A 12,059-nucleotide genomic window follows, 5' to 3' on the forward strand; every position below is an offset into this window, starting at 1 on the left:
GTTATAAACAAATAGGAAGGATTTCCTCCGCTTTTCTACTTTCATACAATTAACTAAAGAAGACAAATGCAACTTTTAAAGTAAATTGATAATTTTCAAGTCTATCAATAACAAGACTGGTAAGTTTTATATCTACTTTCTCTATTAAAAAGATTAGCCAAGTTAGATTTTTATAGCAGACTTTCTATTTTATAAATCTCATATTTGGGTATCATTCTTTTTCGCAGTTTATCTGCCTTGAAAATAATATTATTCAAATTTCAAAATTTTGTTGTGTGTGAAAATTATATACTTAAAAAATGTGCTTAAGTCATATTTATCAGAATAATAATTGCCATTCGTAGACAAAGTCTGGAATGATTTAAAGATCTAGATTTTATACATTATAAAAGATACTTCTTTGGCAAAGAATGGAAAAAGATCGTTTGGTTTTCACTCTTTCTCTCCATTTTCTCATTCTTTTTTTCAATGTGTGACTGCATGATTTAAAAATGACAGACGCCGGCTAGCTCAAATAAAATTATATTTTAGATCTAATGAACTACAGTCACAAACAATTACATAAACACAATTAACACATAAAACAATTTAGACAAATCCTAACGACACTACATTTTCGACGGTTAGCGGTTGACTTCCTATTTCTCTCTTTAGACGCTGGAGAGCTATCCTTTTGTTACAAATGTAAAAAATGCAAAATCAAAAATGATGTTTTTTTAATAGAAAAAGGTAACGACCCTGCTGTGAACTGCTTAATTTTCTAGAAGTTAAAATAGGATGTCTGATGGAAATCTATATAACTATTTCATTTATACAATTTCTTGATACAATAATCATATATCTCGGTCTTCCTAGACGCATCACAAAGTCTCATCAGTGTCTAAAGAATGCATGCAACATTTTAAAATAAAACGCTTATTTTATTCTTTACTATGATATTTTATAAAAAGATTCAATTTCAAACATCCGAGTGATATATATTTGAAATGTTTTATTAAAATTTTGGAAAAGCGAGATAGATTAAATTCTATCAATGTAAAAATGATAATATTTTTAAATGAAATGGGCAAACAAATATTATCTTCGCTTTCCAATCAATTTTAAGATATGGAGGGAAATTGAAATGCATTATAATGCTATAGAATAATAATATTAATAAGAATATCAAAATAAACGCTGTTTTAAAATCCTATATAAGAGAATCTTTGGTATGCAGACATTCAATATTGCATACCAAAGATGCAATATTGAATCTTTGTGCAACTGTGTTGCATTGTGCTGTGACTGAATATCTCTGGTGTCAAATAAAATATCTGTGGATTTCATAATGACATTGTCGTGATGCGTTTAATGTCCCATCATTACGAATTGATTTCATTATTTAATAAGAGCACGTCAAAATATCTCATTGGTATTCATTTAATAATTTTTTGCGTATTAAAATTATAAAAATAATTTGATTTTATAAATATAATATACAGATGTTATGAAAGACATTTAAACTAAAACTCGAAATATTTTTTTTTATAAAACCCCACAATCATGTGATTTAAATACAGTTAAATTTCCCACAACCGTCAACATTTTTTTAAACAACCTACACTGAGTTACCGTATTTATTGTTCTGTCTGTCATTTGGTGCCAAATGAATGCGAAGTCAAAGGTGGAAAAAAAATCTGAAACGTGATTCACGAGATCCAACACCTAGTTAAAAAAATAAAAAAATTAAAATACCGTCTAAAACGAGGGGTAACAAAAACGTTTCATTCACAGTTGAGATTTCATGGTTAATAATCCTTTGCTGCTATTGAACCAGCGTCTGACCACTTTTTGCTTTTCAAAAAGCCAACCACCGAACATGTTGAGTCATCATTAATGAGCTTTTGTTCTTGTGTCTAGGATTTCCTTGTGGCCTTGAAGAAGTGTCTTTCTTGCTCGGACTTTTTTGTTCAGATAAAAATCATTATCCTTTCTTTCCTACCGTCTCGTGGAACATCATAATTTTATTGCGCGAACAATCTTCGCTTTTTGCATTAATGCCCCCAGAAAACGTTTTCAGAATGAAGCGATTGCGAAAGAATTGTTTTAAAGGCCCAATGTAAAGAAAAATGAGTTTAGTGAATGATTAAATAATTTTGAAACAATAATGCTTGCGTCTATTCTTAGCTTTAAATTGCTCTCCAGGTGATTTATTAAATGTCTCAAGAAGTATTATTTATGATTTTGCTGGGAAGGGGTTTCATGTTTAGGGCATTTTAGAGCGTTGGTTCATAACAGTGCGTTTAATCTTTTCTGAACTTTAATTATTTCGTGCAAATGAAGATTTTGAATAATGGGTATGATTTCTCCGTTTTGATTACAACGGTTATAATCTCTACAATCTCGAATTTCGTGTAAATATATGAAGACTTTAAGAATTTTTTAAAAAGAACAAACTGATATCTAAAAATATACATTCCACCATTTTATTCTTAAAGTTATTATCTTATAACTTTAAACGAGCAATTCTTGTGTGTAAAAATAAATTTATTTCGTAAGTCTCGGAAACGGCTCTTAATGATTTGGGTCAAATTTTATAATTAGATAAGGTTTTGCTTTTTAAGTTTATCTATACAGGTGTCTTTCCTGAAAAACTACTATTCTACACACACAATTTTTTTTTCTTTTTGTAACTATTAAAACCTTTTTTCTATACTGACTATACTTCATATAGCACCATCTCGGACCCGATTTCATTATGGTAAAATTGAGTGCAAGTTCAAAAATATGAGTAGTGGTAGATAAATTGTAAAATGAATACTGTAATGTAGCAGATTGTTTCGAATAACACGTTAAATTAAGTGCATTCATAAATTTTTTTTATTTAAGTGACCAGTTCATATGTAGGTAGGATTGAAAAATATTCATAAGCATGATTCGTATCTAAATATTTTCTCAAAAGAAAAAAAAAGACTTTATTTTTCTAAAAAAAAAAAAAAACAATTGAGCAAAGTTCGGTCTTCATGATATACTATTGTTAATTTAATGTTTATGACGATGAAAGATGCGAATTTTCTTTATCGCCACAACAATAAATTCTGACATATTCTTTTTAAAGAAATTGTTCATTCACTTTAAATATCTTCACATTTTACATTTTTCGGCACTTAATATGTTTTTTCAAGATTGAATTTAACAGTGTAATTAAAGCAAATCGAAATTGACGAAAATAATAATCTAATTATTTCTACTGATATATTTTTTCGACAAATGACTTAGCACATATTAGCGTTCATATATATTATATCTTGTGCGCCTGCTTGCATTACAAATTTTTTTAACTTTCTGTTGAAAAAATAAACAGTTGCAACCTATGGATTCAATAATAAAAAGGAACAGCTTTTTCCTATTTTTTCCTGTTCGTTTTCTTCGATTTCATCATAGTTCTATATGATTGGTATTTCTTCACTGAAATCTCTCCTATCCTTTATTCTTTTTGCTACAATTTTGTATAGAAATGATGCTAAGATGTCCCGGAGCAAAAGCATTGAATCAGAATAAACCATTCCTTATTTTTCGAAAATACGCATAGAAACGACTCTTTTCAAAATACTCCCTGAGCAAACGCATATGCAGCTTTTCAAATATTTTACCGAAACCTCAATTGATTTGATTTTATATCTACATACATGCTTTAGGATATAAATAATCTATCGATAGCATCTAAAAAGGATGCCGTGCCTGGGTGTAAGAAATATAGAGGAATATATTTCAATCTTTAGAAATCGTTTACATTTTTTCGTACTTTCCATTAACCTGAATCAAACGTTGCCCTTCGCCAGGTGTGAGCAGGTAGAGATGGAAGGCGTTAGCCCGTGGCGTTTCTAATACACTCTCCGTAATGGAAGCGGGGAATAAAAAAATCAAACCAACACGAACACGTGTCGATAAGATGCACTTAGGAATAAAAAGTAAACAAATCATAACTGAAAACATTCCTCGTGTTGAAAAACATGATGGGGAAAAAAAGATGAATAAAAATATTGTATGAGAAAGAAAAAAATAATAAAAGAGTTGCTCTACTGATAGAGTTGGGAGCTGACGAGTCCCGAGTCCAAAAATGGGCACGCCAAGGACTTTTCGGGAGGTCCCGTATGAGTCATTGCTTTCAGAGAGAGGAAGGATAAACCTCGATGTGTAGAATAAAAGATGAAGAGATTTAGGGTTGCCACATTTGGCTGAAAAGCGTAAAAAAATGTGCTTCCATGTGAGTCAAATGGACTTCATTATCAATCCTGAATCTGAGTTTAAATTATTAAAGTTGAGGACATTTAATTTGAGGTTTTTGTTTAAAATTTATCTTATTATACTGTTATATTATTAATAGTAATAATTTACCGTATTTATATATCTATATATATATAAATTGAATTAAATGTAAATTGTTAATATTCTATCATTTGTATTCGCATAAACTTGTTAGATGGTTTGTTTAACCTACAATTTCAATTCATTATAATTCTTATAATTTGTATGAAATCCTTGTTAGGGGAAATAGGCTTCCTTTTGTTGAACTGCTTTTTAGAAAGTGTTAATTTATTAGAATTCTGGATTTCTTGAACATGAGCAGAAAATTTATTATTTTACTTGATTTTGATTATACAAAATCTTTTGTTTTATTTCTGTAATTGTTCAATGTAATACGTATGTCGTTCCTCTTCCTACATGTCTTCTTTTATCAATGTTGCAATTAACTGTTAACTATTACTTAATTACATAATTTATCCCTGATTTACCTTTAAATTAATTCATCGTAAGTTGACTTAATAACTACTGCATCAAAATAACATTATTACTTCCATGTGCTAATTATTTAAATACTCCTAAATTGCGTCGACTCAGAACAATCGGGTTTAAATTTACTAGAAAACAATAAGTGAAATAAAAATATCACTTATACAAATAAACATAGACATTAGCTACTGTACATTTGGCGAGTTGTCGCAGATCTTGGCGGAATAAATCCAATGCCCGCTTTCGTGATTAAGAGGAGTATCTAGATAAAAGAATCCTGGTTTTAGTTTTCTTTCTCTCTCTCTTTTTTTTTTTTTTTTACTCCGTTCTCTTTCCCCCACGCCTCCTTTTTGCATGTTATCAACCCTGCTGTACGTTCCCGTCGGAGTCTCAAATAAATTAGCAGTAGACCTTTATCTGTGGGCCTGGACGATAGAAATCACCATCCTTTGCCGGTGCCCATTCAGATCCCTCTCTTGTAGATCGGCCTTATCATGATGACGTCATTCTCTCCGGTCGATGTGTAGGTAATAATCACTGTTCCGGACAGTGAGCTTTGCATCCTTTTGTCCACGACGTACTGGGTGATTCGTTCATTGCCATGGTTGTTTGATTCTTTGGATAGGATGCTGCCACATGCTATTCTAATGTAGTTATTGATAATGGAAACATAATGCGGGCTGTGATTTGTATATCATCTGCGGGGTTACATCTGATAACCTGTAATGAAGGGTTCTGGCTCGAAAGTAATGTTCCGTAAGTACTTGAGGAGGTACCTGGCGTTTGCTGAGCTTTCTCTGATTATGATCATTACATCTTTTATCGTTGGGATCTGAGGATAATGACGTTTAGTACCGTATCGAGAGTGTGTTAGTTAAAATTTAAAAATTATTATGCAGTCTTGCTTGTTATTCTATTTTTATTATAATGCTCAGAAGTCAGGTCAAGTTCTCGCGAAAAATTATAGGCAATTACACATTTTATGTCAATTAGGCAACATAGTGTGTGTTAGAAACAAATTCAAATATAATTTAATATTCTTCGATTAAAGTTGCATTAGAGAATAGACATTTTTCTTACTTTTTCAATTATCCGTTTCAATCGTAGTTGTACGTGTATGTATTGATTATTTTTATTTAATAACTATCAAATATGTTTTAAATATATATTATTAATACATAATTATCATTTATATTTTATTTTTAATATAGTGACGAAATTTGAGTATACAATGAAGATACATTGTTTATGAGCTTCGCAAAGTAAAGTTATAAAAGCAAGTGAATTGCCCAATGATAAAATATAACACTTGAAGCCCCATGTAATTTTCAATAATTCCTATATTTTTTATGAATATGTAATCGCTATGTATAACTGATAATAATGCAAATATGACTTCGAACTCTTCGTAAAGTTTATCACAAATTCCACTGAGATTGATTATATATTTCTATTTTTGATAAGATATAAATAATAGTAGGTTTATTAGGGAAGTCGGTTTTGCGATGTTCGCATATGAATAAAACAAATAATAATAACTAGCATACTGTTATATTCACTATAGTAATTTTTTTAATAATGAAAAAAAAAACCTTAATAATTACTGAAGTCTAATACTGAAACAGAAGGTGCCATTTTTCATGATATTAATATAGAAGAGCTTAGTACATCTCATCACGAGACAAAAATATTGAAATGGAAAAAATATTGGTACATTTTTGAAGAAATTGGTTTTTTAGATTGCTTTCGCGCTCGAAGAACTCTTGTTTACTATGTTGTAAAAAATTCAAAATATTTCGTCCCATTTTCTTCTTTTCCCTTGTATTTTATGTTACCTCATTTAGGAATTTTGTCTTCAAATGTTGTGAAATAGTGTTTTACACAGTTGTATAATTTAGTATCCAATCTTCCATAAACAATTCAAATTTTGCTCTGAGATCAATATTTTTATATCTCCAGAAAAATTATGATAGGACACATCCATTTCTAAAATAAATTCACCCCGACGAGGAAAGGGAACTTACGGTCGCCGTCATCGCCCCCTTAATATGGGAAAAATGCGATTCCCAAGGGCCATTTTCGCCCTTGAGACCTTCTTTTGTTGCTATTGGAATTAATAATTCATAAGACTCGAACGCTTTGAATATCTTTTGCCTTCGGATTCTACATCCAGAATATAAAAAAAAATTGAAGGGCGAAGGCAGCTCTACAACTCAACTCCTCTTCATCTGCCTGCCGGTGAATGAGAGAGCGTATGACAGGCATTACCGTTAAAAGCAGGATGCACGACGGTTTGACGTTTTTATTCGATTTTCGTGTTTTCTAACTAAACGGAATTCATCACTGACAGCACTGCTTTCTTCTCTCCTAGTTTTCCCGTGTAGTGATTATTTAAATGCGGATTTATTTTTGCTGTTTATTGTTATGTAAATTTGTTCAGGATTTCGGTTATATAGGTTTCGTGTTGGATAATGGCGGTTGTTAGGAATATTTTTAGGCTCCTTTTTTTCTTGCTGTTGTGCTCTGACTTGCTTGGTTGATGGTATGTGGTGATGCATACATTTTTTTCACGGTGTGATAGAAACTCGTTGTTCAAATTGGTTGCCATACGCGGTTTTAAACTGAAAATTGCTTGTATAAAGGCGTTTTTATAACCGAGATTTCGAAAGTTTGTCGGATTTATCGTAAAATATATGACTGTATGTTATTTTTCATTGCAATAAAGCGCTAGAGAAGGTTTGAAAACGATCCTCTATCTTAAATCGTCTTTGATAGTACTGTTTATGCATGCAGGTGCCCATGGCCATAAAAACATTTTTTTCTTTTAAATTTTAGTTTCCGTTGTAAAGTGATATGCAGAAATGTGCATATATTGCAACAGAATGAAGTTGCTTGAAAATAGCCTTCATTTTTCTGTGTTACCTTGCGTATCTTAGATATCATAAGTGATATTCATGTTAAAGATTGATGATTCTTTTTTTGTTGTTGTTGTTGTTGTTAAAACCTTCTAGTCACGATTTCTAAATCCACTACTGAATTGTTACGTCCTTAATATTTTTGTCCTCTTAAATAAATTCATCACCTCCCCGTTATTAATGAAATTCATGATTTTCTTCTTCATAATGAATGCTATATATTTTTCCTGCTTATCTAAATGCGAATAAACAATATTTATTTATTATTGAAATGATAGCTAAGTAATTTAAGTAAAGGTACTGAAGATAAAGAACTAAAATGCTTAAGTAAATATTCAACAAATTTGCATGGAAAATAGTTTGTTCAAATGTCTGTATTTTTCTATTGGTATAATTTTCGACTATTAGTTTTTAGGAAAAAGAATATTTTTAGCAGCGAATAATGGAAAGATATGATTTTCTTATTTGGTACTAAACGAGCAGTTAGTTAATAACGTGATCATATTAGATTTAATAAATTTAAAATTAATTTCCTGGTATTAGAGTTACTAATGATTTCAATCTGTATATAAAAAATGCATGTTAATAATTTTTTAAATCTTTTTTTTTCTACGAAGATTTTAATATTCCTGTCATATCAATTCATGTATAAATAATGGCTTTTATCTATGGGAGTTTAGATAAGACTGAATAAGTATAAGCATGAAGATGAATAATTCATCTTTTATCAACGTTAAGAAGATTGATGAAATCTTCATGAGATGTTAACTAATAGATGATGATATGAAGATTAAAAAGAAATTAGCGCTGAAAGATGTTATGAAGTGTTAAACTTTGTGGAATGCCAAGCTGCTCGAAGCTGCTTGTTCATAGAAAAAGAAAAAAACCAAGATCTGGAATGGAGAAAGTAGGAAACATAGTATGGAAGGCTACACAGTGAATGAAAATGTTTTTTTTACTAAAGGAATGCTATCTGTGATTTATGCTTAGTTCAGATGTTGTAATTTATCTTCTAGTTTTCTTTCTGTCTGACCCCGAGCTTCGTCATATACAATGTCAAATATTTTTTCTCCCGTTCTTGCTTCCAGTATTGAGAAGCGGAAATTCATCATTGGGTTACAATATACATCAAGAATCGATGCTTTGAAAAATGGAACTGGGCATCAATAAATAATTTTGAATGCATGAAATAAACATCTTGTTTATGTTATGTTTGTATATTTTGGAAGAGTGAAAGATTTTATATAAAACGATTTCGATATTAATTTTTGTTAAAATAATATCTATATAATAATGGTAAATTAATAATTTTCTGTTATGTTTATATTAAACATATATCGATTTAAAGCAAAATCGAGAAGTCGCTATTTCTTCAATTTTTTTTTTACTCAAAAATTTAAAATCTACTATCTGTTTCAATTCTGATATTAATCATTATATGCCAATAATTGATATCCATATTAAAATGCGAAAAGTGCAGAAACAAATTCGAAAAATTTCTATTTGATTTTGCTTTAAGTTTTAAAAAAAATACTAATTTTTAATATATAAAATTCTACTTCACTATTTTACTAATCTAGTATATCTGTCTTACTAATCTTTTCAATATATGACACTTCTTCACTATTTTACTAATCTAGTTGGTTATCGGCATATTTAGTCGGAAAAGTTGTTGGAAATGATGTTGAAAAAGTTGTACTAATATTTTTGCATGCCATGAGACAGTTTTGAAGAATTATATCTACTGCATTATTAAAATTTCTAAGTTTGAGCTTTGTAATGAGTATTAACTAACTTAGAATGTGATTTCCGAATTGGTGAAAATTCAACCTAAAACTTTGTTGGTTACAGTGTTCGCTTCCAGTTCCCTTTTCGTTGTAGCAGATATCATTTATTATATTCTGGTACTTTTAGAAATTTTAAAAATTAAAATATATATTAATGTCGAAAATTAGCGGAGTTCTTTTGGAATGCTAAACTGTTGAGAAGTGTAACGTATTTTCAGAATATTTATTGATAGCTAACAGTAACTTTTGATTTTAATTCCGTCGCTCTTCTGCTTTAGCTATCAAATCTTTGTCATGTTTCAGCATCGGATGAAAGATTGAAAATTATGTGATGTAATAAACGTATGTATAATAACTTTTAGCTGTGTAAGAAAAGCAAATAATAATAATAATAATAATCATTATTTGTAACATGTGAATTGATCCAAAAGCCCTTATCGTTGTTGTATCTGTTAATTAAAGTATGTCTTTTTCTTTCAGGAAAAATTCCAGTAAAGGTGACAAAGGCCTGGATGTGGTTGATACGGATTCTGAGTACAGCAATGATGCTATTGCTACTCGAAGTCAGGCCAAGATGTCACTTCTAGGCAGCACTTCCTTCTGTTGCGCCTCTGGTCAGAAAGAGGATTACATTCCAGATGCCAGGATACTGCCTGCTTCAAAACCGCCCAAAAAAAGACCCCCAAACATCGCTGTGAAGAAGGAGTGCGATCCGTCCACACCGAAAACGCCGCTCTTGACCTCCGGGAAAGGGCTGCTGGTGAAGAGTAAAAAGGGCAAGATTAATCAAGACGGTTCTGATGGTAAGATTTCAGTAATCAGTCCATAAATATTAAAAGAAAATTACTACCTGCTTTTTGTGTTGCTTGCAGGAAACATATTAGTCATTTAAGTTGAAACAGATTCGAACCTCTGATCCGAAATTTCGTAGCGTGATAATGATCTAAGTTTCAATTTTCTGTTGCTATTTTATTTGTAAAATGTACTCATTAATAACATAACAGTAACTACAGCTCACACACACACACACACACACACACACACACACACACACACACACACACACACACACACACACACACACACACACACACACACACAATGTATTCGATATTGTAGCAACGCGTGCAATTATAAATTCAATAACCAAAACAAGAAAAAGTATTATTGTGAAATATACTTTCAAAATTTTATGAAAATTTGAGAAAAAAAAGTTATAAGGGAATTAAACTGATATCACTGAAAAACTTACTTTTTAAATTTTAAGTAGAATAAAAATGTTTTTTTTATAATAATAGTTTTCAAAGTTGTTGATTCATTAAAGAAATTAATTAAAAATCCACTTTAAATTTTAAAAATTTTCTTAGTGAATATATTCCTTAGAGCATATGCAAAGTTTCAAGAAAAAAAAATTAAATTCTAAAAACTCAAGACAAACCGCATTAATGTGGACAAAATAATGCTTTCATTCTTCTTCGAATGCAAGGATTGCTTATCATCAAATTCCTGGAGCATAGAGCTAAAATCTGTACTCAGTTGCACCTTGAAACATTTACAAAAATATATAAAAAAAAAAATCCATACCATGGTGTGCCATGTTGTTGCATGGCAACAGCAGCCACAAACAATGAAGAACTGGAGGGTCTGAAGAAGTTCTAATTTGAAATCTTGTGCTATCTCTCCGCACAACCCAGATTCATCCTCCTGTAGTTTCCACTATGATCTCAGAAAATACTACAGGAACAACAGTTTCGATTGAAGTCAAGGAGTGCTTGTGCAATTAGTTAAAACAGCAGCTAAGTCATTTCTATGAGCATGGATGTCATTTTGCGGCTAGTTCTGTAGTACCAATATGCATAAACCATTGTAGGTTGTACTTATGAACTTCGTAAAATAATTGCTATGAAATATCCTATGCTTCATTATTTATTCATTGCACTTATCTAACAGTTTGTTATTGCTTAAGTTATAAAATGTTTAATTCTAATGTCAGGAATAGTTATGTCCGAAGGAATGAGTTAAGAATTTATGAGTTACGAACATCTTTAAAATACCTGCACATCGGCATCTCTTTCTTCAGAAGCTTAAATTTTGAAATATTGTATATTTAATTTTTTTTATGATCTTCTGTATAAAAAACCTGCGATATTTTTTATTTATTTATTTATTTAAAATTTTCTAAGCGTGCGAACAGCTGCTTATTAATGTTTTCTATATCAAGCCAAAATAAAATATAAAATTAGACCTTTTTTGTGTTTTAATTTGAAAATATTTTATTTTTACTCTTGCATTTCAGTATCTGCATATGTATGTTTCGATGCAACGAAAAAGATTGCTTGCACTCGATGCCATAAATATTGTACTTTATTTTTTAGGCTAATCTAACGACATTTTAAAGATCGGAAAAAAAGTACCTCAGTATATAGAGTTCCTAGTTTTATGTACTTATTTTTATTTTTTATTTCTCAAATATTTAGAAATATCAAAACTATATACTATCTGTTCAAAGTAAACCGAATCAAAATATATATATATATAAAATTACTCAATGTGTTCAAGTTGTTGAAAAATGTCGTCGCTGTTA

The 12,059-nt window shown here is 30.3% G+C and overlaps 1 protein-coding gene across 3 annotated transcripts in view; it reads left to right on the forward strand.

Moving 5' to 3' along the window:
* LOC129983723 (uncharacterized) overlaps positions 1-12,059 on the forward strand; it is a 460,651-nt gene that overhangs the window by 252,880 nt on the left and 195,712 nt on the right. For all 3 annotated transcript variants that reach the window (XM_056093321.1, XM_056093322.1, XM_056093320.1), the window contains exon 2: positions 9,956-10,278. In XM_056093321.1, coding sequence (XP_055949296.1) covers positions 9,956-10,278 — 323 coding nt within the window. The remainder of the gene's footprint in view (positions 1-9,955; positions 10,279-12,059) is intronic.

This window comes from Argiope bruennichi, chromosome 9, assembly GCF_947563725.1.
Source record: "Argiope bruennichi chromosome 9, qqArgBrue1.1, whole genome shotgun sequence".
Lineage (NCBI taxonomy): Eukaryota > Metazoa > Arthropoda > Arachnida > Araneae > Araneidae > Argiope > Argiope bruennichi.